General features: G+C 41.1%; 1 protein-coding gene across 1 annotated transcript; it reads right to left on the reverse strand.

Moving 5' to 3' along the window:
* Nucleotides 1-2: 2 nt before the first annotated feature.
* Nucleotides 3-26,216, reverse strand: MYOM3 (myomesin 3). The gene is made up of 36 exons (XM_048925562.1): nucleotides 26,110-26,216; nucleotides 25,875-25,949; nucleotides 25,066-25,225; nucleotides 24,658-24,815; nucleotides 23,459-23,554; nucleotides 22,715-22,803; nucleotides 19,706-19,750; nucleotides 19,353-19,493; nucleotides 18,646-18,807; nucleotides 18,231-18,372; nucleotides 17,942-18,141; nucleotides 17,551-17,604; nucleotides 16,673-16,800; nucleotides 15,913-16,096; nucleotides 14,938-15,112; nucleotides 14,201-14,322; nucleotides 13,467-13,654; nucleotides 13,176-13,302; nucleotides 12,530-12,708; nucleotides 12,344-12,458; nucleotides 11,715-11,871; nucleotides 11,427-11,536; nucleotides 10,916-10,960; nucleotides 10,647-10,783; nucleotides 9,382-9,526; nucleotides 8,037-8,096; nucleotides 7,618-7,685; nucleotides 7,219-7,329; nucleotides 6,753-6,840; nucleotides 6,066-6,104; nucleotides 5,420-5,525; nucleotides 4,341-4,504; nucleotides 3,693-3,729; nucleotides 3,559-3,581; nucleotides 3,418-3,473; nucleotides 3-2,901 (listed from the first exon to the last, which is right to left on the reverse strand). The coding sequence occupies exons 1-36, from the start codon at nucleotides 26,214-26,216 to the stop codon at nucleotides 2,602-2,604; spliced, it is 4,293 nt and encodes a 1,430-aa protein (XP_048781519.1). The 3' UTR covers nucleotides 3-2,601.
* Between the last annotated feature and the right edge of the window lie 749 nt (nucleotides 26,217-26,965).

Consider the following 26,965-nt stretch of genomic DNA (forward strand, 5'->3'; position numbering starts at 1 on the left):
TCGTTCATTCTGCTTTCTACAGAGTCCTACCTTGACCAAATCTTTTGGGATGTTCTGTTTATTGGTGGGTCACTGAACTCAGATAATTATTCATAATAGTTGCAAAGTGTTGCCTTGATTAATTAGTTTTATTTTTGTGTACAACTTCTATTTGTAATATGTTTTTTATTTCTTCAGATACAATAGCATAATTTAGATGTGAGATGATTACTGTCATGTGATAGGACAGCGTATAGTGCATGCGCTATGAGCAGTTGGAACTTAAGTGGTGGAAATAAAGCCACAAATGCTTCTTCTGGAATTGTGGTACTCCAGTTTCTTGATAGCAGAGAAAATCATTCTGGAGCAGTCAGTTTTGATTTCATCCAGTAGATGTCAGTAAAGTGTATCTAAATCTGTATTAAATGTAGGGTTGTTTGTTTTTTTTCCAATAGCCACCGTACACAGGAACATTAAAGGTAAAATTAAATACAAAACATTACTTGGAGACCAAAATTAAAGAAGTAAATGGAATGCGTGAATTATTTTTCTTCTTGCCAATTACACCAAGAATTCCTCACCCAGAGATAGCGAGTGATATTCCTTGTTGTCCGTGCAAGAATGATTGTTGATTTTGGAAGACATTGACTAGATTACGTATCTTGCAGTTATATTGCTTAATTCAAATAGAGCCCATATCCCAGGGGTTGCCGACCTTCCTAAGTTAACTTTTATTACTCCATACCAATCAGTAATTCTTCCATTTCAACAGGAAAAACAATGCTGAACTTTTTCCTACAATTTCACAGTTATTTTTAGTATGTAATTTTAAAGAAAATGCAGACAAAGAGCTAGATGCCTGAAGTGGAGGAAATGTTCATGCTGAAGCCTATTTCTCTTCTGGTTTTTATTAGAAGGGAGCATGCAAGGCTCTGGGCTGAGAAAACTTGTGCTCTAGTTCTGATTAATCAACCTTATGGTTTCAAGACCACATTTCGTTTATACATGCTGTCATCTGTTTTGTTGTGTTTTCAGAATCCTGAATTTTTTTTAAATTCATATGCATAAACAAATCTCTTTCTCCTAGCAGCACTCAGACCAGAACAGTTAGTGGGAGGTCAATAGATGGCTCGCTTCTCATGACTTTGGGAAATTCCTTATTACTGCAAACTATCCATATACCAGCAAGTGTAACATACTTTCTTCAAGGACTCCTCATGCACGTAACATAGTCTCTGGCTATAAAAAAAAAAAACACCTCATCATTGGTAAAATAGTCCTAGCAACTTGCTGTAGTTAGCCATGCTTGTGCAGGATTTGGACAAGTCGATCTCCAGAAGTCCTTTCCAAACTGAGCAATAGTGTGAAATCAAAGAGTTAGATAAAGCTTTTCTAGTAATCTTTTCATTGTCCTCTAAAGAGCACTGTTGTCTCTGGGAAGCTAAACTTGACGCTAAGAAACCAAAAAAGAAATGCCACACACTTGAGATGGAATTCACATGTTTACAGTGTTTGCAGAGCTACTTTGCAATACCAGTCTAAATGCTTTTCTGTATTAGTTTTTTTAATTGTGAATATATATATTCTAAATCAAGATGCACAATTTTTCTAATTTCATTTACACAGAATAATACCTTGTTGTCTGAGTGGCAGGGATGAGGTCCTGGTATTGGATAACACTGTATGTGTGCGTGGGGTGTCGCTCACATGACTGCAAAGCCTGGGTGCTTATACTGGAGTTATTCTAGGATGTGATAATCTGCCTTACCATAGAGCAATGTGAACAGTGCCTTCCATCTCTGTGGACTTTCACTCTGCCCTCTTGTGTAACAATTACAGCACACCAGTCCAGAGGGAAGCTGTCCGCGCTCTTCTGCAAAGCTCCAAGCCTTGGGAGTATCGCTGCCTTGTTTTCATCCCATTTGATTCATGTTTGTGAAGGTCAACACTTTGGAGTCCCAGTTCACGTGGTACTTAGAAAACTTCTGACTAATTTCAAAATGAATGTACTTGACGACAGTGGTGTCACTCTTTGTAAGTTTAATAACATAGACGTAAGCGTTTCTCAGCTACAAGATAATAAGTAACATACAAGAATTTAATACGAAAAAAAGCCCCTATACTAATAGCTTGGTTCTCACGTACCCTCTGGTATTTCGTACACAACATGTTTTTACAGGGAAGCAGTTTCTCTGTAAAGAGAGCATGAGAGTGAGTACATGTGCACACATACACTTACAGAATCGCAGAATGGCCAGGATTGGAAAGGACCTTAAGGATCATGAATTCCCAACCCCCTGTCACATGCAGGACCACCAACCTCCACATTTAATACTAGACCAGGCTGCCGAGGGCCCCATCCAACCTGGCCTTGAACACCTCCAGGGACAGGGCATCCACAGCCTCTCTGGGCAGCTGCTCCAGCACCTCACCACTCTCACAGTAAAGAACTCAAGAATTACTTACAAATGAGAATTGTTTTCTAGCAACCAAAAAGTGAAAATACTGCAACATTACTGAAACAAAAATAAAGGAATGAGCCTAAATTTTAGGGTGGAGACACTCAAAAGAAACCAAAGGGGTTAAATTCCTTCTAAATTCACTGAGATATAGTTGCCTGGTTCATTTAGGCTTTCTTGTTATGGTCTCACTTGGGTCTTCCTTTTCTTCCATTCCAATGGGTATCTCTCCACGCTTGTAGACACTGACAGTCACCTGCCCTGTTTCGGAGCCATATTTGTTCTTAACGTAGATGCTGTATTTTCCCGTATCTTCATTGCAGACTTTCTCTATCGTAATCGTGACAACTGTCCCCTTCACATCCATTCTGTACCGATCTTTAAAGATGATCATTTTCTCATTTTTGAACCAAGTGATTTCTGGGTAAGGATCTCCAGAGATACAGCAAGTTAAACAAAGGGTCTGTTGTAAAACAAATAGTAGAGATAGATTATGAAGACACAAATGAGCAAGGAAATTCAGATGATTTGATGATGTTAATAATTAAAAGAAAAAATAAAATCAAGATCAGTAAAAATCCACAGAAGCTTCTTATCTATAATCTCTCTGTTCTAAACAGATTAACTTCATCAAATAGCGCACATACTTTTTCTTATGTCTGTGTTACTTAAATTGAGAGTGACAGTTCCTGAAAGGCATGTGTTATTTGGTTATTCTTGTTACTTTGCAGTTACATTGAACTTGCTGTCTAATCATGGATCTATGTAAATAGCGGTGCTTATTTTAATATTAATAATATTTCTTGCTGCTTCTGTGAAACTAGAAAATTCTTACAATAGTGACTGAGTCACTTCCACATCCTTGGTAGTACGATGCCAGAAATGACAGCGAGCATTTAAAACCAAGAGTTTTCTCCCCAGCAGTCATTTCCCTACATCTGTGCAAGGTCCAGTTATCCGAGTGATTACTCAACATTACCTTATCCTCCATGATGGTGGCTACATCTGGCAGACCTTGAACAACTCTGGCACGACCTGGGAATGAGCAAATATGACCCCTCAGTTTTACTTATCAATGTACCACTTGGTTTTGCTTGGCAGAAGAAATTCATTTACTTACACTTTTCTGCAATTGCTGCTTCTCTGAAAGTGAAGAGACAAAGACAAAATTATAATGATTTATTAGGTATGGTACCAAACACAACACTCAAAATAGATCAATTTGGCTGTAAAAATATTTAGGCAGGAACTTACTTTAGCCTTCTGTGCTCAGCCAGAGCATCTTCAAAGGCTGCAAAAAAATGAAATGGTTTTAGGGAACGTTGCTGTTTATTTCTTTTGATATAGTAGGTTTAATATAATGCATCAATGCTGGAATCACAGGTATTTGTGCACAAATCTATGCGTTATTAACTCTCATCTTGGCATGAGCATCTGCCATAAGGAAATCTGAATCTATTTATAAACTGTAAAAGTGTATAAAATAGAGCCTCGTACTTCCTTTCCTCAGGAGGAAAAAATCTTTTGAACAGTTTGGATAAGTCTTTATAAACTTGAAGCCATGTTGTTTCCAGGATGTCCCCTATAAGCTCTGTCAGCCTCCAGGACCCAGACACATCCTGGGAGCAGCTGTCCTCCCACGTCCCTCCCCAGGAGCGCCTTATGCTCAGCAGTGCTCCCTAAAGGCTTTGTCCTTTCCACTGATTCCTTCTCCTCCCTTTGTCCTCCCTTTGGCTTTGTTGGGCACTTGAATGTTCTTAGCCCAGTTTAGTAGCATGCTGTCACAGAACCATAGCTCCAACTCAAATGAAAGAGAAGCAGCGCTGCCAGAGATCTAAAGGAATCTTGGAAAGCAGCTCAGGGAGATCTAATTCCTGCGATGCAGTTGTTGATTCAGCTTACCTTGCCCAGACAAGTCAGTTGACAGCTTGTGAGAGTCATTCCCATCAAATAACTCCAGGATGTACTTTCCTTTATCTGTATCTGTTGGGTTCAGTATGTGGAGCCAGATCTGATTCATTGTGCTCCCAGCTTTCAGTTTGTCACGAATTTCCAGTCGCTTCTCCCTAAATAAACAAATTCTTTAATTTCAATACAGTTTAGCAGACCTACATGCTTTCTGTTAGACCTCTACCTGTTAGAACAACAGAGTGGGAGTCAGGACCTTGACCATCATTTTGTAAAGGGTTACGTACTCAGTCACTTGAATATCTCACTGGGCATCCATGCTTTCAGGTAGCTTGCTAAAGCTCTCAGGTTCTACAAAATACCTCATAGTTTTTATTTGGGAGATTAAATAAGAAGTAGACACACTAGCACAGACTGCCCAGATAGGTGGTGGAGCCACCGTCCCTGGAGGTGTTCAGGAGTAGATGCAGTACTTCAGGACACAGGCAGTATTAGTGGTAGGTAGACAGCTGGAAAAGATTTCTAAGATAATCCAGTCCAGCTCTAATGATCCTATGATATGCATTTAGTCCTTAAACACCATTAAAACTGGCCTCCTTCCATGTGTCTGTAGGATGCGCGTAATGAAACAGTATTTCTCTATTTTACCAAGTTGTTATGAGACTAAATGAGCTCACGTTTGGAAACAGTCTTGTAACGTTTGGGAGCTGTGTTATTCAGAGTGGGGCAACACGGTGGTTTGTGGAAGCATAAAAATAGTAGAAATAAAGAGCTTGAAACAAGAAAACAACAGCTTCCTTTCCTGTTTGTAATCAAAGTTACTATTCCAGTTAAGATGACCAGTTATTTGTATCTCAGCACCGCCAGAATATTTGTAACATGATCGTTCATTTTGGAATTCCCAGATGTGTTTCAGAATTCATAGAGAATTGTGATTTTCAGCCCTGACTCTGAAAAATCTCCCATTGCCTTAAAAAACTGTGGTCTGAGGCTTAAGATACCCAGTTCTTGTGATAAACAATTTCAAGCAACAGTACCCTCAGAACCCTTCCCAGTGCCTTTAGGGGACTCACTTGTGAAACCAGGTTGTTTTCATGTAGTCTGTGTAGTACTTCACATCTGTGTAGATTTTGATGCCTTCGTCAGTAGGCTGAATTTTCAGAGGTGTAGCAGAAAGAGCTGATGGTATAATTGAAAGACTGGAATTGAAGAGGGAATCCAAAAACATCCACGCAATCTTACTTGTTATGCAAAGAAAATCCCAGGCAACCTATTGACATTTATCTCTGGAGAATGCGACTGGTTGGATGTTGGATGGTATTCTGCCTCTGCAAGGCTCCTCTTTAGCCAGCAGAGAGCAAAAAAACGACATCATATCTTCTGGAGACCTATAGTAGGCATCTCACAGACAGAAAAAGCACAACTTGTCCAAATTCACATAGCGAATGACGTGACAAGGAAAAGGCTGCTGGCACGTGCAGACCATGGAAATAATTCGTAAGTGCACAGGGCTTTGTGTCCCTGGACACATTTACTGACCGCCTTTTCTGGCAGTTTAAAGGTGCTTCTACTGCCAAAGTAATATTAAAAGGGCAGTATGTTGTACTTGAGACGGTACCCACTGACTCTAGATCCAGGGGCAGCTCCCGTCCTGTTTGCTCTTATCCTGGCACCCCACCCCCTTCCCCTGCTGTTGTCACTGAGGAGAAAAGGACATACCACTGATCCTACACAGCTCCTTGAGAAGGTCTTCAAAGGCTGCAAAGATATAATGATATCTAAGTACTTATAAATACAGTACAGTGAGCAAATCACATCTCATCTGGCAACTTAATTTTCTTATGCGTGTAGTATATCAGTTATTCATTGTCTTTTTCTGCTGTCAATCTTGCTGGATATGGAATTTTTGCCACAGATTTATTTATTTTAATATGCTGGTAGATACATTTCTTACTACATTTAGATGTTCCTGTCTTTGTTAGCACTCAGTTTGTAATTAAGGCAGGAAGCTGAAATAATATGGCATTTCTTTTGTGCTTTGTGTTGTCTTTAACTGATATTCTGTGGTTGTGGTTCAGATGTGAGTTTTGATCCACAGGTGGAGCTGCAGAATGGAAACAGAATTTTGTTTTCTGAGTGGTTTGGACTGGCTGAAGTTCCAGGGCTGAGAATTTGTTTGTGGATTATCAAATGAATCCTGGCATGGATAGATAAAAAGAGTAGGGATTGTACACAAAACCCTCTGAAAACAATCTGTTCACTGGGCTTTGTATAACTTTTGAAGAGTAAGAGATTTTTTTTTAAAAAACAGTTTATTTTATGACCCCAGTCTGACATTAAATGCTTTTGATTTTTAAAATGATCACCATGTATATACATATGTATATAAAAACTAAGTTCTCCTACTTCCTTTTATGAGATCAAGTTGGGTGTGGTCCTCTCCTCGGTCATCCGAAACAACTGCTTTGTATTGACCCTCATCTGCTTTGGTTATCTGGCAAATATATATCCAAATACATAACGTTAAACTAAACATAAATAAATAATTACAACCCTCAACAAAATTTTCACATGCCCTTGAAACAGGACACAAAAAAAGGCAGAGAGCTGAGGTTTTATTTCTTCTTCCAGTTTGTCTCTAGAACAGGACCTGACCATGACAGGTTGCCTGAACCTGAAGAGCCCACACTTTCCTTTTTAGCCCCTGTTAAAAACCATCTCGTTTCTAATCCATCAGGCTATAATGTTAATTCTTCTTTCATTTAGTTGGCATCACCCAAAACACATGCAGACTGTTAAGCACAAGGTCAATAATTATTTTTTGCAAGTTAGTGTGGTCACCAAAGCCAACAAATTGCTTTTCTGTTTTCACCTTTTTAATATGGAGAGTTCCTATCCCAGTCCTTGGGTCGAACACACCACTTGTTCGGGCTTTCTTATTGAAGAACCACTGGAAGCTGGTGTCCTTTCTCAGATTTGTTGCCTGTTTAAAGACAAGACTTAGAAGTCGGGGTCCCCAAAACATCTGGTTTTATAAATGCAGAGATGTTTTTTTAATGTGAAGCATCACAACAGTCCTACAGGATTGCTGTAGAATACTGAGAGCTTCCCTCTCTGTTAAAAAGTCTGTTTGAGTTCTGCTGTCTCTTACCCTTCATCAGTCTGCAAATAACCATTGGAATGAGCATTGTTCATTCCCAGACCTTAAAATGCACATCTGAAATGTAACGCTAAAGGAATTCAGACTGCGAAGTTGCACTGATGTACATACCTTGCAGGTAAGGAGCACTTCACAGTTCTCGGTAACCTTCCATTTCAAATTCTCTACAAAATACGGCCCTATAAAAGAAAATAAATATTTTGCTGTGCAGCTCCACAGCTTAAAAATGATCCACTGGGATGCCCCCATTTCATGCTGAGCCCCAGCAGTGCTGCCTAGGAGGGGCAGTCATGCACCAGACACACAGTTTACATCACACAGTTACTGCTGGCTTTGTGATGTCCTAAGGCAACAGATCTTGTATTCACTGAGGAATCAGATCTTAAAATGTCAGTGAACTAATCAACGTAAATAATACACTTAGTAAAGTTGATATGAGCATTTAGAGCATTTGAGCAAAGGCATTTCATCAGGTTTTGCCATCCTTTTGGCACAGTCCTGGTAAGTCATTAATCTTCTGCTTATCTTACCCTGCTTTTTCTTCCATTCCCTTCGTTTTGCATCAGCTTCCTTTGCAACTTTATCAAAACCTGTAGGAGCAGTAATCAAAGTCAAAAGAACAACAACAACAACAACAGTTTCTTCATATAATGCTGTAGAGATCGTGGTTACAGAAGGCTTTCTCTTAAAAGCTGTAACATATGTCTAAGGCATTTCTAATGCCCCACTGAGAACCTTAACTTATTAACAGTATGTAACATTACTGTCATGAAAATAGAAGTGTCATTGAAGACTTGAGCATTATGCATTTAAGAAATGAAACAGGAGCTTGGCCTTGCAAAAACACAGGCTGGAAACCCTGAAAATAAAATGTTTTAAAAGTAAGAAACAAAATAGGGCAGCGAGCGTAAAATTTATCTCAGTTTTAGACAACTGTTTTTCATCATCATCAGTAAATAAAAATGATCACTGACAGTTTACAAGTCAAACTCATTTTGTATTCTGAAATTACCACGTGCCAAATTGCTCTATAAAGACACTTTATTCTCCCCCCTGCTTTTAGAGAGAGTCCCGTAACGTGACATTTGTGTGGGTAACTTCTGTTCACAGAACATGGAAGCATTGGAAGGTCATTTAAAACGGTCAAACTGTTCACAGGAACTAAAAATAGGGATAGATATTGTATAGGAAGTATTTTAGTGCTAAACTTCTTGCTTTCTAATTTTAAATAGTTAAAGAGCCTCTCTGTAGTAGCACATACACCCCATGTGTTTCACCCAGTGTGATTTATGTTAGCCTTTTCATGTTGCTTGGACTCATCTTCTGGTAAAATCGACACTGGTCTCCTTGCTGCATTCAGTTTGATGCAATTAATCAGCTGTTAAATACTCTGAATTTTCAACCTGATCCTGTGCTGAGATAAATACGTACAAATCATAATTCTTGTCAGTCTGTTTACTGCCAAGATACAGAGTGTTCAACACAGCAAGATGATATGTGAAACATTTGGAAACAGCAACAAAAGATTCCCTTGGATATTTTCCTCCAGTAGATTTTTTTATTATCAGAGACCCTATTTATAACATCAGAATCTCCAGTTTACGTTGAAGAGAAGAGGAATTCAGATTATTTCTTACATGATTCATGGACTTAGTGGGCAGTATTGGTGGAAACTGTATGGTTGGACTAGATGATCAGAGAGGTCTTTGTTAACGTTAACAATTCTATGACTTCAATGTGTGCTAAAATTTGCTCTCCACGTTCTCAGTGTCAGCGCAGCCAGTGCAACTGCCAGAAGTCCCTGGAGTCCTTACATGCCTAGAAAAATTTCCACTCAGCATGACAGCCCGTATTCAGTACTGAATTTTCACTTACTTTCATCCAGAAGAACAAGGGTGAATTGATTTTTAGCTTTTCCGTCCTGCAGCTGGGCTGTGTACACTCCTTTATCGTCATCACAGAAGTTCTGGATTATCAGTTCAACCAGACCTTTTTCTTTGACGAAGTTTATTTTATGTGTCTGCATAAAACAAAGCAAATATAATAAATCCAATGGTTTTCAAAACTAGATTCCAGCACTGCATCTTCTACAACACTCAGATATGAGACAACCCTTCTGCGTGTGCATCCTCATCCATTTCCCCCATCTCACGGGTATGAAGAACCAATGCATTCTGATATTCTGTATCCTGAGATTCATCTGCTGTTTCTTTATGTGGTTGGGTATAATAGAACCGCACAGAGCAAAACTTTCCTCCAGGACAGCTTCTGTTACAACCACATAACACAATGTCTTCTTTCTTGTTGTGTCTTACAGACTTCTCAGATTACCAGGATCTCTGTGATTTTTAGTATAATGAAAGCAGTGCACGTAATTACATATCTGGGGCATGTAACTGCATGTTCGGGCAATGGTAAATAATACTGCCACCCTCTGACACCATGCAAGCACTACTGAATCCCTTATACACGTACACCCTGAAACCTGCCTAATGCTCACATGCGAACACAATCATTATGCCTTACCGCCTTGTTTGCTTTAGGCACATAATATCATTACAAAGAGCTTGGAAAACACTTTGTAACCGTGCATTTCTGTGTCAGTTCAACAGTGCAGAAAATATAGTTCTAATGGACAAGGTCTACGGAAGGTTTACTGCATACTGCTTTAAAAGAGAAAAATAACAACAATAAAAGTCAACAACAAAAAAACCCCAAAACATTGCAATGAAATTCTGAAGTTCTTTGCACACTCCTATCCCTTTTTTAATCCCTGCTTTTTATTTGCTTGGTAGTTGTTGTTTTTTTTCCCTACTTTTAATTTTGTGTGTGTGTGTGTGTTTTTTTCCCCCCCTCATTTCCTTTCCTTTTCCCCTTTCCTTTTTTCTTTCCCCTTTTCCTTCTGCTTTCCCTTTCCATTTCTCTTCTCAGTTTTTGGCCTGACGTTAGATCTGGACAGCTTGAGAATCAGACAGTTAGCTTTCTGTTTATGCACAGTGTGAAACCAAGTCCCAGAGCCTCCCAAAGACGCACATCAAAACACCTGATGAAAATTTAGAAAATGCGGCATGTGCCCAGTTGGTCTGTATCCCTGTTCAGGAAGGGGAAAGCAAGTCAGAATTAAAAGTACCAGAACGTACTGGTGTGCTTGTAAGCTCCTTCTCATTGAAGATTAAATGCAGCTCTGCATTTGGTGACAGCTTTTCAACCTCCAGCCACAGCCGCACTTCTCCTTTCTCCAGAACATCAACATTCCATCCAGATATCAGCTTTATTACTAGAAAACAAAGAGAACTGCCCACAGGAATTTGTATGTAAGCCACAGAATTCAGCTGAGCCCAGATTCTGCCAGTGTTCCCCTTTCAAAATCTGTATGTCTGGAAGTGGCTTATTTACTCATCCAACTTACATGGGTTCCTGATTTCATGGCTACGTTTCAGTAACTTGTCCAGATCTGAAATACAAAAAAATAATTGTTTAGGTTAGTACAATTAGACCAAAGCAAAATCATTATAGCAATTGGATATAATTTGTCAGTGAGCCTTATTTATGTCAAGAAATACAAAACATTCCAAACAGGGAGAACTAGAGAAGGTGGTGGAGGTAACTCTTAGTTCTGTCTGAAGAGAACATTGATTGTATCAACTCAAGAAATACAGTAGAGAAGTTTTAGATAATTATGACAGCATGTGAAATCTGAATGGAAAAAATGACTTCCAAGATCATCGTAATTTTTCTTAGGAGCCTGAAAACAAAACTGTCCTCTGTCTGTCAGGGAACGAGAAACATCTTTCCAATGACACAACTATCATTAAGCGACATCAACCACCACTGTTCTGGGAGAAGCTTTCCTTTAGACATCTAATACTAGAAAATTATGGCACACTGGTTTTTTGTGCTTGTTAATTATAAGTTTTTACCTTCTTGTGTTAAAGTGCAGCTGGCAGAGATATCATCATCTACGTCTGTAACCTCCACTGAATATATTCCCAGATCCTTTTCTGATGGATCTTTCAATATAAGCTTAGATCTTAAAAATAAAGGTAATAATAAATGTTTAATTTTCACTCAGAAGTTACATTGGCTTTTTTTTTTTTTAAAGAATACAACACATTTGATACATCTGCAACATCAAATTTAGTACTTAGTCATTTGTATGTGACACTGAGGAGCAAGTGGACATTTTTCTCTGCACATTATCTACTCACTTATTGCCTTTCTCTTCTGTCTGAACTCTGTCAGCATCTGGTGGTCCTTCATAGTCCTTCGACCAGATAAATTCAGAGGAGTCATTCTTTTCAGGAGCTTCAAAAGCCATATAAATGAACCCTTCTTCATCCACCCCGAGTTCAATTTCATTTGTGCCTGAATGATAGAATGAAAGAAAAAAAGTAAACGAAAATATTACTTACAAAGACCAGCTTAGCTTCTCAGGCTGGATATGAGGAAGAATTTCTTCTCCCAGAGACAATGCACTGGCACAGGTTGCTTAGGAAGTTGTGGGGTTACCATCCCTGGAGCTGTTTAAGGGAAGGGTGGATGCGGTGCTTAGGGACGTGGCTTAGTCAGCAATATTGGTGGCAGGTGGACAGTTGGACTGGATGATCTTAGAAGTTTACACAACCTTGATGACTCTTTGATTCTGGACATTGGATGTTACAGCCAGAGTGTACAGCTAGAGTAAATTCATTTGGGCAGATTAATTTACTAAACTTTATTTTGACTGGAGTTTTTTCTTGCCATGAAATGCGTAGCAAGTATTTAATAAAGCACGGTTCTTTTCACAGGAATCAACATAACATGTACAGACATAGCAATCCATCACTCAGTTTCATACCTGGCTTGCTTTTAGCCACCACTGGATCTGAGGCAAGTGAAGGGGGTCCAATTCCAGCCTTGTTCAGCGCTCTTACTCGGAAAATAAAGCATTTCCCTGTGTCTAGGTCTGAAACCTGCAGGAACCAGTGACAGGAATCAATAAATGTTGCAAAGCAATACTTGGATACTGAGCGCATATACTGACCTTCATATGAGTGGCAGCCGTGGACTGCTTGTTTATTTGCTTCCATTCCTCTGTCCCTTCTTCACACATGTCTACATAATAGCCTGTAACTGGACCTGCGCCTGTGTACAATGGGGCTTGCCAGTGCAGCATCAGGGAAGAGTCTCTCACTTCAGAGAACTTCACATCATAAGGAGGACCTGTTCAAGGAAGAGTGTGCTGTCAAGCTATGGCATTAAAAGATTTGATGCATCATACAAGTTTGAAATCAGAAAGCAGAGTTTTATGATAAGCTGGGAACAGTGAGTCCAGAAGCAACACTTTCTATGCTAATTAACTGTAGAGATACGTTCTAGAAAGAAAATGCACACATGATTTAATGTTATTAGCTTTGGTATAATAACATTAAGATATTAGAGCTATATTCTTACTTTTTTTTTTTTTTAAACAATGCTATTAAAAGTACTTTGATGCTTTATGAGTGAAGTGTGGAAATAGTACCTTACATCTGAATCAGAACATCCCAAATGTTTGTGCGCATTTGTTTACTGGGGCCTCACCTTACACAGACCTATAGTCTTGAGAAGTCCCTCAGAGTCACTGAAAAGTGAGAACAGAACTAGTGTATGTGGAAGTGTTTTTCTGCCTGTTTTTTTGTGAGAGGTACCTGGTTCTTGCATTGTCCATTCCTCACATCTGAACAAGTCGCTGGGCTCAGATACTTCCCCAACACCTGCCATGTTCATTGCACATGCACGGAATTCATACAGATGGCCTTCTTCAAGGTTGCTAACCTTCGTGTTCAGAAAAGCAGAGAAAATATTATCATGGCCTTGCATGGTGGTAACCTTATGAGAGTATGAAGAAAGTTCTGGACTGAAGGAAATAGAAGAAAGCACCTTATCCCATGGTTCCCACTATACATAAAGAAGGACAGCGTTGTATCTGAAATTAATACCGTGTAAACTCGCTGAGGAATCGGCTGACTATTGACTTCATGCCAATCCAGCTCAGATGCATCATGCTGATCCAGGAAATAACCCAGAATCTTTGTTCCTCCTTTACGCTTCGGGGGTTTCCAGCCGATGGTCATGCTGGTCTTCCCACAGCTCAGCAGAACAAACCCACGTGGTGCTGATGGGCGAGCTGAGCAGCAAAGGGACAGACAAAGGACAGTGCTGCTCAGTGCAGGTTTGGAAAGGGTAGATGTAGTACTTAGAAACATGGTTAAATGGGTAACACTTGCGGTAGGTGGATGGTTGGACTGGATGATCTTAGAGTTCTTTTCCAACATTAATGGCTTACGATCTAGGGATTAGGGAAAGGGGGCTACATATTGGACAAACCAGCTTGGAGAAATATCTGGCACATTTGATGTGACTTGTTTACGTCAAGATCTCATAGTATGACTTCTGCTGTGTAAAAGCAGCTACCAGGATAACAGTACATTTAAAATGATCACTTGTACCAGTGCCAAACGAGTACTAAAAGTGTAACACATTGCTGAACCAAAATGCTAATTAACATCGCCCACTCTTGCCAAGCATAAATGACAACAGAAGCAGGGGGATACAAGAAAATCAGTTCCCTGTTGCTTTGCTTATCTGCTCAGTATTATTCCCATAACGTGTAATAATATCTGTGCATGGCAGATTTGTCTCAGAGGGATTTACATGCACATCTGTTACTTACCTATTGCTGGCCTTACAGTGATAGGGTCTGTTTCTGGAGAGCTTTCGCTCAATCCTGCCTCACTGACAGATTTCACACAAAAGACATACTCCTTTCCAGCTTTCAGCCCAGGGACAGTAAATCTAGGAGAAAAAATTACCGTTTGTGCTGATTGTTCAGAAAACAGATGAAAGGTCTTTTGAATAGATGGCAGTATATTTTAATAAGAAACTGTTCCTTGCAAAATCCTTATTTCTCATTACAAACTGAAGCGTCACATAAAATAGATACTGATAGGTCAAACAGCACAGGTCAGATAGCAAGGTGTCACACTGCTGCCTGGCACTGCCAGTACAACAAATAGGACTTTCAGTGGACTTCGCAGTTGACGTGCGACTCTCACAACTAAGAGAGATTTTCTAAATACTGTGCATGTGACACCAACATACTCTGCTGGAAAGCAAATTAAAAAAATGGAATGTGGTTCTACCAGTCGTGCCACAAAGTCTATCTTCTGCAGACTGAGAGTCTGTGATGATACACACATGCTGCTGTCAGTCTTGCTTTAGACATAAAAGTGCGACTGGGCACTTTGGCTGACGAGCAGCGCTTAGTGCTAAAAGACGATCTGGTGTTTGCATGCATGCCTGTGTGTGCACTGAAGGAAGTTCTTTTTTTAACTGAAACATGACTCTGGCCATAAAGAGAAGAATCCAAGCTTGCGCCCTGGCTCAATGGAGTACAATGGCTGCACGCACTCATTACACATCACGGGCTTATTGTTGACAGTTTGCCATTCTTCTGTCCCAGTCTCCCGACAATATATGTAGTAGCCCAAAGGTTCCAGACCATCCTTTAATTTATCCCACTGCAAAACAACAGATGTCTTGGTGTCTCTGAAAGCTAAAACCTGAGACGGTGGTGGTAAAGGAGCTGCAAAAGAAAAAAAAAAAACACAAAAATAGTTGGTTATTTAGAAGAATAGGTAAACTCAAATGTGTTTATTAAGCGAGTTCACTAATTTATTCACCTTCCCCAGAGCTTTGTTTACAAATCAGAGCAAATCACCATAAACACTTTCCCTGTCTGTTCACATTTGGGTTTGTTGCTCCTCGTTCTCCTTCCCCTGACAGCCCATTGCTTCAGCAGTTACACCCATGTAACCTCTATGAAATGAGACCTGCTTCACTCTTGAGAAACAGAGGACAGTATTAATGAACACTAGGGAAGATTTAATGCAAGAATATGAAATAAGAGAAACAGCTACTCCTCTCTGCCTAATGGAAGCATGGACATGAGTCTGACTGTTATCTCATCAGTCCCAGGAAGAAACCCAAACAAATCAGCGCTCTAAGCACCGCTCTTTATCTGAAGGCCCTAGAAAGCAGCTGCCTCTGCAATCACAGTTGTATCATTCCTTCCAACACCGACATGTAACCAAGTGCTGGAAGCACACTTGGATTAAACACAGGCTTCCACCATCCCTTACTTAATTAAATGTAATTCCCCTACTGTGGCTTGGTTAGATTTATACTGCTTTGACCAACTGCAAAGTAATTGAAGGAGGATTTAAGGCTTTAAGAGGTTTCCTGACATCAAAGCAACGGCTGTGTAACAAAACAACATGAAGTTTAAAGGAGGTAGCATGGGGGACGGGGAGGAATCCACACATTAGCTTTGTAGCACATCTCCTCTTCCATCATTAGTGTAGTGCATAGCAGTGAAATAATTACCGAGTTTTGCTCCAGCAGTGATTGGTTCGCTGGGCAGGGATGGCTCACTGATTCCATACTTGTTAATGGACCGCACTCGGAAACGGTACGGTTTTCCTTTAGTGAGATCAAAGAGTGCAAATCTTGGGGAATTAACTGGCATATCCAGATTAACCATTTGCCAGGAGTTGCTGCCCACAAGCAACTGTAAGGAAAAAGGTGGCAATTTACAATTCACAAAAGCTTAAAACTCCTGACAGACAACAGAGTCAGTCTTCCCAGAAAAATATGTGTATTTCCTTTATTAAAAAGGGTAAATGATCAATTTCTTGTTGACATATGTTATCTTTTCTTCCTTGGAAACAGAAGGTCCTTTTGCAGCAGGAAGAGTACAGCAAATGGGAAATGAGTACCAGTAAATTGGTAGGAGGTACTCATTAACCAGCAAAAGGACTAAAGGGGAATTGAAAAGTGGACTACTGTACAGTTCTTCACAGCCTTTCTGCACCTGGGAGGCCCATGGGGCAGAAACAGTTTTCCTGTTAACGCTCTTCTACCATTCTGTGGATTACATTTTACTAATTGACGCTTTGTCTTTTTAAGAGCAAGGCTTCCCCCCACCTTATGTGCAGTGATGGCTTATTTCTACTGTCCACACTAAACAGCCACCAGCAATTATCTGCATTCAATAATGATTCCTGTGCTTCAGGCCATGTGAGAAATAAACACTCCTGTCCAGGAGTAGCAGCAATCTCCTTTCTTTGTGATGTTATTTCCTTACCTTTTCCACATAATATTGCAGTGGTTCTCTGCCTCTCGGATCTGGCTCATCCCAGGCCAAAGCCACATAATCTTCCCTGACCTCACTTGCGTGAACATTGGTGGGTGGCAGGGGAATCTTAATGTGTCCTATGGGAAGTCAGAACCGAATATGCTTTAGAATCATACAATCATGGAATCATTTGAGTTGGAGGGGATCCTCAGAGCCCATCAGATCCCACTCGGCAATGAACAAGGACACCCACGGCTTCATCAGTGCTCAGGGCCTGATCCAGCCTTCAGATATAGTGCCGAAGAAAAAAAAAAAAACAAAAAAACAACAATGTTACTTTAAAACAGATTACTTTCTCCTGGTGTAAAATAAGAACCTTCAGTATAAAGGAGGAGACTTAAGTATTTTAAGTATTTTGGAGACAGGAAAATCAAGATTTTCACAAGAGTTTGTACTGTTTATGATAGCTTCTATATCCTTGCGCAGCTTACAGAAAGGTTTTCTCCTTGCTCTCTGTATAATCAATGGATATTAAGATGTTACAATCACAAAATAAACAAGAGAGTTAGGCAAAGTAGATTATGATAACAAAGGAGAATAAATGGAAGGCTTACCCTTATGCTGGGCTCACCACAAAACACCAGAAGGAGGGATCTCCAGAAGAAATCCTTCCCCTCTGGTAGCCAGCTCTTAAATAGGTCTAGGAGGGGTGCAGCCTGGCTCCACCCCTTCCAGCAGCACAGGTGAATTGCCTTCACTGTGCTCCTCTGGCTGACTCATGGCTCGCCTCAGGTGATCAATCAGAGGTTCAGGCTTTGACTCAGCAGTTCCCATACACTCTCTAACAGTCAGTTTTAAGGGAACAGCCCAGTATAGATTGAGCTTACCTTCTAGGTCATCCTTGAAAATTTCTATCATCCTGCCTTCATCATATGGAATAACTGTAATATCAAACAGAACAGTGTTATCCAGCAGGAGATACAGAGCTGTGTCAGAATGCTTGGAGATTGATGAAAAAGATAGAGATCAGAATTGTGTAATATAATTTTATGCATAACTATGTATGTTTCATGACATGCTCAGTGACATTTCGTATCTGTAGTGTTTTGATGTTTTCTGTTCCAGAGTAGTACTGAGGTGAGCTTCGTGAAAGAACAGCACAGCAGGGTGCTGCATTGGTGTTTTTAGCAATGAGGAGAATCTGGACAAACTGCATTCATCTGTACTGCAGCCTCACATTGTACTGAAGGAACAAATTTTCCTGCTTTGAGTACACACCTGTCACTCTCTTGCCTTTGCTGGGGTCATACATTATAACTGGATCACTGCTTTTTGAAGGATGACTGATCCCCGCTTTATTGACAGCCTTCACTCGGAACTGATATGCCTGTCCTTCAGCAAGGCCCAGCACGGGGTATCTGCAGGTTTTCACAGGCTTTTCATTGCATGGAACCCAGTTCTCTGACCCAGCCGTACACCTGGAATGGAATGTATCCCATGGAGTTCCTTTGTGATTTCCCGCAACACAATCATGAGGTTTCTTTCTCTAACAGATAGAAGTATAGACCTTTCAATAAAATATCCAAGGATTGGGCTTTCTCCATCATCACTGGGCGCTATCCAAGAAAGAATCAAGCAATCTTTATTTATGTCGTGGCATTTCACATTGAGAGGGGATCCAGGTGCACCAGCTGATTCTGCTGCAGCATCTGCAGGAACACCAAGCTATTTTGGTTAAGACTTTCTTCTCAGTATCAAAAAATTAAGTTACTGAGTCAAGGTTAAGTGTGTCCCAGCAATACAAGTCATATTTTTACATCTTAATCACAATTGAATGTAAGATTTGGACATTCTGTTAATTGTAACAGAAAAAAAGCACAAAATTGGGACAGACTTTCTTGAGAATGAGGCAGTGAATTCCTTTATGCCAAAGTATTAGGGGACAAGCCTTTGTTCTAAGTAGGACAGCGCCCTGTTATTACCTCGAACAAACACATAAGTGGTTTGCTCTTTGCATCCACCCAGTGAGGGGACACGGATTGTGTAGAACCCCTCATCTTCTTTGTAAGCACATGACACTCTTAGAGAAGCTTCCTGGTCTTGATACTCCAGTTCCTGATGTTCTGAGTTCTGCAGCAACTCACCTGTAAAGCATGAAAAGGGTAAAGGAGATCCACCTGAACTGGTGGAGTGAGGATCGATGCATTTCCAAATGGAAAAATAAAATACAACCAAACTCACCATCAAAAACCAGAGAAACAAAACTAGAGCAGCAAGATAAGGGATCTGCAAGACACTCCTGATAATATACCTCACAGTTATACTCATGGACTCTGATCCTATTTTATTGCCAGCCCTCTGTGTTCACTGTGCACAGAAAGAACAGATCAAAAAGAACAGTCCCTGTCCTGGAGAACAATCCAAGCAATAAAGAGTAGTGAAATTACTGAGTCAAAGCTACTCTTCACAGCTGGGAACAGGATGCACTGAATTCTGACAGATAGTTTAGCAGTTCTACCTGAGGATGCAAATAAATAACATCTGTATTGAGATAAGAGCTGAGAGCAGCTCATGAATCCCTAATTCTAATCCTCTCATATAAGCATTAGAATATAGCTATAAAATCAAATGGTGTAGTCATATATGTATATGTATTCTATATGTATAAGCATAGCTACTGCATACAAACCATCTCTGAACCAGGTAATGTTTCGCTGGTGTTCAAGTAAATCAGAAGTGAAGTAACAGGAGAGGGTGAAAGGCTCCTTTTCTCTTGAAAATAGTGGTTTCAGCGAGGAGGCAAAGTCTGCCTCTCTGGCAAGAAGAGATCCTATGAAACAAAAATGAAATGCAGCATGAGAGAGATGTCCCAGAGATCTCTAGCTTGTACCATATTTTTTGTCTTGTATTTAGAGGGTGGCTGAGCCTCGTGCTTTTCCCATGCAGGCAGGCTTACAGGAAAACTTAGAGCTCGGAAAAGAAGAATTCCATTGCTTCAGGTGGCAAAAATCAAAGAAATAACAATCACTGACATTTACTTACTCCTGTATATTTCCGAATCAAAGCCCGACTCCTTTCCGTAATAGTCTACAAGACAAGAAGGAAATGCATTTAGGAAATCTATTCCGGTGTTTATCTTCCCCTCAAATATGTACAATGACACTCAGCAAACTGCTCTTTTCTCTCAAAGCAACTCTTAATGTGACCTTCAAAGTGTCATCAGGCAGTAAAACATCAATTTGCTTAATGACAGAGGTCGTTCCTCATCTGGAGGGCAGCGAGTCTCCCACAGAATTCCTCTTTCAGCAGCTGTGGTTCTTTGGAGGCATTGCCCGCACCACCCAATGTTGCCCCAAGAGCTGTTGGTATCACAGCACAAAATGAGATGATTTGGAGCTGGACTCTAAGAACCAATGCACTGAAACGGGATGAAACCGAGGTGCTCTCTTACCTCTAAGCCCCAAGAAATGCACATAAAATAAGATATTTTTTCATTTTGGCAATAGCAAAGCTCACTCATAAGCATAAGACAAGTATTGCCTGTAAACAGCCGAAGTGGAAAGAAATGGAAAGGATGAGAGGGGAAGCGCAGCCTCATGCTGGGTCCTGTGAGACCTCCATGATGTCTGAAGGCACAGTGAGTTATGCTGCAAGAATCATAGAATTGTTGAGGTTGGAAGAGACCTCTGAGATCATGCAGTCCAACCATCCACCTATTGGCAATATTGTCCATAAATATGTCTCTAAGTATTACTTCCATGCTTTCCTTAAAGCACACCTCTAGAATCTATGACCCCTCAACTCCCTAGGCAGCCTGTGCCAATGCATCACCACACTTTCTGAGAATAATTTGTTCCCTATATCCAACCTGAATCTCCCTTGGCACAACTTGAGGCCATCACCTCTTTCATCCAAATCATCAATACAGATATTAAACAGGGCCAGCCCCCCAGCCATCCCCTGGGGAACACTACTGATATGACTCATTGCCAGCTGAATCCATCTCCATTCACCACCACTTGCTGGACCTGGCCCTCCAACCAATTTCACCCAGCAAATAGTGAATCACTGAGCCTAGAGACCCTCACCCTGGCACCAAAGACATTCCAGACAGCATAGGGCTGGGAGAAGAGGTGTGATCAGCCTGCCTGCAAGAAGAGGAATGTTTCCAGTGGAGGAAGGATTAATGCCTTGATATAGTCTCTATTTTCAGAAGGTTAAACACAAATAGCAAAAAGAAGAATCGTATTACTAAGATAATATTAGACAGGGTCAAGGGAAAAGAAGTGTGGGCCTCTCACCACAATCACAAGGAACAACACTTGCAAACTGTTCAGAAACCCTGGACTCATACTGAAAGCATTCAGTTGTCTGCTGATCTGTAGGCCTAGACTATTCAGGCTTTTAGATACAAAATTATGATCTATATATGTTTATATATGTAGTTAGGAAGTATGAACAGCCAAATCATGATTCTGTGAGATTACGTGGCACATTTCTTAAAGCATGATATAATTTCCCTTTTCAGGCAGTCATAGTTTACTTCCTTCACCACGTTTGAGTTTGGCTTGCACCAGACCCCAAAGAGTCCTTTTGGGAGGATTGGCTGACACGCCTGAAGGCTGTGCTGCCATTCAGCAAGACCTGGATAGGCTGGAGAGCTGGGCAGAAAGAAACCGGATGAGGTTTAACAAAAGCAAGTGTAGAGTCTTGCATCTGGGGAGGAATAATTGCATGCACCAGTACAGGTTGGGGGATGACCTGCTCGAGGGGAGCTCTGCGGAAAGGGACCTGGGTGTCCTGGTGGATGACAGGTTGGCCATGAGCCAGCAGTGTGCCCTTGTGGCCAAAAAGGCCAATGGCTTACTGGGGTGCATTAAAAAGAGCGTGGCCAGCAGGTCAAAGGAGGTGATCCTCCCCCTCTACTCTGCCCTGGTAAGACCTCATCTGGAGTACTGCGTCCAGTTCTGGGCTCCCCAGTACAAAAAAGACAGGGATCTCTTGGAAAGAGTCCAGCGGAGGGCCACGAAGATGGTGAAGGGCCTGGAGCATCTCCCCTATGAGGAAAGGCTGAGTGAACTGGGTCTGTTCAGCCTTGAGAAAAGGAGACTGAGAGGGGACCTGATCCAGGTCTATAAATATCTAAGGTGTGGGGGGCAGAATGGCGAGGCCGGACTCTTTTCAGTGGTGAGTGGAGACAGGACAAGGGGAAATGGCTGGAAACTGCAGCATAGGAAGTTCCGCACAAACATGCGCAAGAACTTCTTTACAGTGAGGGTGACGGAGCACTGGAACAGGCTGCCCAGGGAGGTGGGGGAGTCTCCTTCTCTGGAGATGTTCAAGACCTGCCTGGATGCCGACCTGTGCGACCAGGTGTAGGGAACTGCTTTGGCAGGGGGTTGGACTCGATGATCTCTGGAGGTCCCTTCCAACCCCTACAATTCTGTGATTCTGTGATTCTGTGAGTCTGTGCCAGCTGCTGTACTAGCTCTTGGTGACTACTGTGGGAGACGAATATGGTATTCCATGCAGTACTGCATTAAGACAGCCCGCTGAAAACCAATTGTTCACCTAGTTCATGCTTAACTTTAGAAGTGAACCAGACTCCTAGGAGTGCTATGCATTCTGTATGTTGTGTGTGTTTGTCTGTTTTACATCAAAACAAGTTTTATATCAGTCCAGATATATCCAACTATCTAAATTTAGTACAATTTCAGTGTAGTGATAGGACAGCTGTGTCCATATGCAATCCAGAAGATTTTGCCTGACTCCAGAAGTGACAGAAGGGCCATTATATCTGCGACTGCACATTGGTTGGCAGTAGCTAATAGTATTTCATGCAGTTGTGCTTTCCCGTCCCTAATAAACGAGAGGTGTTCTCCTTTCACATTAGCAGAGTGCTCACTTCTTTCTATTTTAATTTTTTTAATTATTATTTTTTTTCCAGGGTGCTTGGGTGGTTTTTAATGATATAACATATAGTACTGAAAATATTTGAAAGAATCTCAAGAATGTGAAAATTTTAAAAGCAAAGGAACATTTTCTACTTACTCCTGACAAGCACTGTAGCAAATGAGTAAGCCTTGCCATACTGATTCTCAATTACAACACTGTATTCAGCAGAATCTTCCATGGAGCATCTGGAAAAAAAAAAAATAAAAAAAAATTCCCATCCTTTTTAGGTTTCAGTCATCATACTTCACAGGACAAATTCAGAGAGGTTCCCTTTAATCCCTAGAGTTAGAAGCAGACAGTTTTTTTTCCACTGAGAAGCTACTTTTCCTGTTGCTTGGAAGAATTTCTTAGGGATCAGCTCTTTTATCTTGAATCACATGTAATAAGCAAGCAGAGACCCATCAAACACCAGATTCCAGTGAAGATATGCAGGAATATTTATCACATGGGTTACAGGGTTGATGAACCGCCGTAATTGTAATCATGTTGATCAGTCCCAAATCACACTGGTACACCTTTTCTTTTGTGAATTGCTCTTAATGAACATGGTATCATCCCGAATGACAAAGTTCTGGCTTCTGGCCATGCCAAAAAAAAACCCGGAAGTAAAAATTAACGAGGCTGTAAAATTTTGGTAATAACAAATATTTAACATTATGAACTGTTGAGATTGCTTACTAATGGCAAAGGCTCAGCCCAAACACAACACAACGATGCCAAGCTGGGTCAGATTCCAGAACAGCTCTCTTTTTCTCCAGCACACAGAAAGTGTTTGTTTTAGAAGAGTGAGTCTTATTCAAGTAAAATAAACCTCCTCAAAGACAAGAGCATACACCTTACCTGCTGATGCGCAAGGTCAACATTCCAAACTTGTTTTTGATCTTGTATTTTCCTGCTGGGGCTAAACGGAGGTCAATCGGGACTCCATTTTTATACCTAGTTGAACACACAGGTGACATGAGAAAGGGATGAAGAGACTGATGCAATTAACACTTCCTTTTAAAGCTAGCAATGTCTAACACCACAGAGGCACAGAAGAGGAGTAGAAAGCTGGTCACATCTCTCTGTTACTGTTTTCATCCCAAATCAACTTGGAACAGTCTTGCAGCTAACCTAGAATCCACCCTAACTTTACATGTATTTCTTCTCTAGGGCCGCTTGGAAACTGCCTGTAGGCTGTTCTGCACTGGTTTGTTGCTTCCTCCTCTCATGCTCTTTGCTGTGCAGGTCATTTGACGGAGTCTGAGACAATGTCTCTTGCTTCCTTTTGTCAACTGGAGATGTGTGGGAGGTTCTTACTCTCTTTGTTCTTTGAATAATTCAAAAACATAGTTCTGAAATCATAAAATCATTAGGGTCGGAAAAGATCTCTAAAATCATCTAGTCCAACCATCCACCTATCACCAATATTACCCACTAAGCCATATCCCTAAATACTACATCCATCCTTTCCTTAAAAGCCTGTAGGGACAGTGACCCCACCAACTCTCTGAGCAGCCTGTGCCAGTGCTTCACCACTCTTTCTGAGAAGAAATTCTTCCTAATACCCAGTCTGAACTTCCTCTGGTATGACTTAAGGCCATTCCCTCTTGTCCTCCTCATCAGGAGTTCTGACAGTACCAGCACCATCTGCCTGCAGAGTCATTAATAATTCAAATGTTTGCATACTTAGAACTTTTCATGGGAGGAATGGTTAATACATCAACGGTTCTTTCTGTCCCTTGATTATTAATAGTAAATGTAGCACTTAAATCCCGAGATTGCCCACAGGACAGAGTATATAGCACCAAGGGAGGCCTGGAGATCAAAGTGTCTGTGCTATCTCAAAGGAGCCCCATAAGACTGTCCGCTGTCTTCAGGCCCACTGAGTACTTCACATATTCACTAGTCCTAATAGTGGAATTGGGAAACTCCGTGACCTGTAAGCTCTCCCTTTCTTCTGTCAGGACACAGATGTTACCACTCTGGTTGCCTCCTGACTTGCACACAGACTTTTTAGCCATGCTGGCAACATGAGCTATTGGCATCGACTGACATACCAGGTCACCTGTGGCAGTGGGGAAGCCAGGACTGTACATGTCAGTGTCACTTCCATCCTCTCCCAGACTGCGTGTACTCTGAGGGGGATCCAGAACATAGGTGCTCGACCCGAACACAGCTCAATGTATTCCTTCTCCCTGCGTGCCTTTTCTACAGCCTGTGACAGGGACAGACTAAATAAAGGCAGTGGAAAGAGATTGTTTTCCAGTTACACAAGTTCTCTTACATAAGGGACATGTGTGATAATGCTTCAGTGGCAGAGATGCAAGGGCTTGTCCTTATTGCTGACAGTACTGAGGTGGTCCCATCACCTGATTAGGTTTGGTATCCTCTCCTGAATGATAGTTAGTCTTGGAAATTATAACCCTGTAGGCATTTCTGCTATCAATAGAGATATCTGATCTGACCTTCCTCCGAAGCACTCTCCGGTCGGCTCTCACACGCAGCAGTCTGCAGTTCTTAATAACCTCCTCTTCCAACTTCTCCATCTCATTCCCAAAACAAACTCTCTTCTGCCCCCTCTGCTCAAGCTCTAAGATGGCAGCTTCTCTTCTTAGCTTGTAATTCCTGCAACAGAGGATGTCAAAAGCTAACAAAAGTTAGGATAATGCTCTTTTATTTTGATCTTTCTGTTTTGTTGTTTTATAGTAAACAAGTGTCAAGGATAGAAATATCAATTTGAATGTCATATGTAGTATGATGTCAGGCAATTGTGCCTCACAGAAACCAACATTGCTACCATGAGTTCTAGTGCTTTAAAGGCACATGAAAGGGATCTGCTATTAATCACTTCTAATCACACATGGAGAGCTGGCAGAAGAGCTAAAGAGAGGAGAGATGCTGCTAACTACTTGTGTTGTTCAGCCATCGCAGAAGGATGGACAGCAGGACCAGTGCCAAGATTTTTTATAAAAGAGGAGGGAGTTCCATCTGTTGCCATTATTCGTTAATTTGAATCTGTATTTTCCATTTATTCCCATGAAATACAGTTTCTCCTAAGCTCTTGTTTGTGAGAAAGGTAATGATACTCAGCACTACAGGAACCAAGGAAATATAATTTAGTTTCCTGCATTTGCAGATGGCGTTTTTCAAAGAAAAACCTCTTGATTGAACCTGGTCTTTTTGCTTCCAATCGAATGAGTTGGAACCTGTGACCCCCGTAGAAAGGTGATATTGGACACAATGCTTGTTTTTGTTATAGCGATTTTTGACTTACTGTGGTGTTTCAGAGGTCAAGGCAAGGGCAGCTGCTATGGATAACTCCGAAAGGCTGAAAGTTTCTTCTTCCTCACTTCCAGAGATAGATGCACATAAAAAGAATCCAGACAATTGCCCATAATTTCATAAATTAAACATTCAACAAAGCTGTTTGTATTCAAAACTGAGTGCAGTGCTTCAGAAAGTCCCGTGTGGACCTGATTTACTCAGACCATCCCTAGCTCTGTGCTTACCTGGTTTTGAACCTTTTCTTTCTGGTCGTGGAGGTCATTTGCAACCTCTGCTGCCTCTCCTCCTTTTGTTCCTCCTCTCTATGGTGGAAGAATGTTTGAGTTCCCATGCTGTGAAGTCAGAGGCAAACTTTCTTGCTGGAATGGAATAAAACATAAAGTGACTTTCAAACAAGGCAGCTGAACAAAGTGGCCTTCAGTTAACATTATGTCCTTACTTTTCTTTGACATTCAAATGCTGCAAATGAAAGTTCATATAATACCGCCTTCTGTCATTTGAACTAAGAAAGAGATGTTTTGTGACCCATCAGCCGAAAGTGAACTCAGACAAATTAGTCAAAAAGTCTTTAAAGGTGGCTGAAGTTTAAACAGAAGAGTAAGCAAGCGGTGTTCTGTGGGCTGATCTGTTTTCCGAAGGCTGATGCTCTAAAGCCGCTGGATATTCTTCCAGGGTGTTCCATTAGCTCAGACCCCCAATATAGCATACAGGCAAGTGAGGAGAGCCATGAGAAGCGAAATGAGAGGAACACTGATGATTAGGGATAAAACAAATACAGAACATCAGGTAGTGAACTATGAATGAAAAGTTTAAAATATAAGCAGATTTTCAGTCTGGAAACAATGTTGTGGGGGGAGTGGATGCCAAATAGCCTGTGCCCTGCTATTCAGACTGTAAGTGCACCGTGTTCTGACCCTGCCTGAATGTGGCAGAGGTTGGATCATATAGTGCAGCTGCACTAAACATGTGGGCAGGAATCACTTGGGGGCTGTATTAGCTGGAATTAATCATTTGCTGACACAGGGCAATTCTTCCCCCATATAACACAACTGCATATCAAAGCTGCTGACAGTTACAGTG

This window comes from Lagopus muta, chromosome 23, assembly GCF_023343835.1.
Source record: "Lagopus muta isolate bLagMut1 chromosome 23, bLagMut1 primary, whole genome shotgun sequence".
Lineage (NCBI taxonomy): Eukaryota > Metazoa > Chordata > Aves > Galliformes > Phasianidae > Lagopus > Lagopus muta.

Coding starts and splice junctions, on each gene's coding strand:
- MYOM3 (XM_048925562.1), bottom strand. CDS start 26,216: ATGGGAACTCAAACATTCTTCCACCATAGAGAGGAGGAACAAAAGGAG. Junction 7,686..8,036: donor GGAATGGAAGAAAAAGCAGG/GTAAGATAAGCA, acceptor TTTCTTTTATAG/GGCCGTATTTTGTAGAGAAT. Junction 3,474..3,558: donor AGCAGCAATTGCAGAAAAGT/GTAAGTAAATGA, acceptor GCTCATTCCCAG/GTCGTGCCAGAGTTGTTCAA.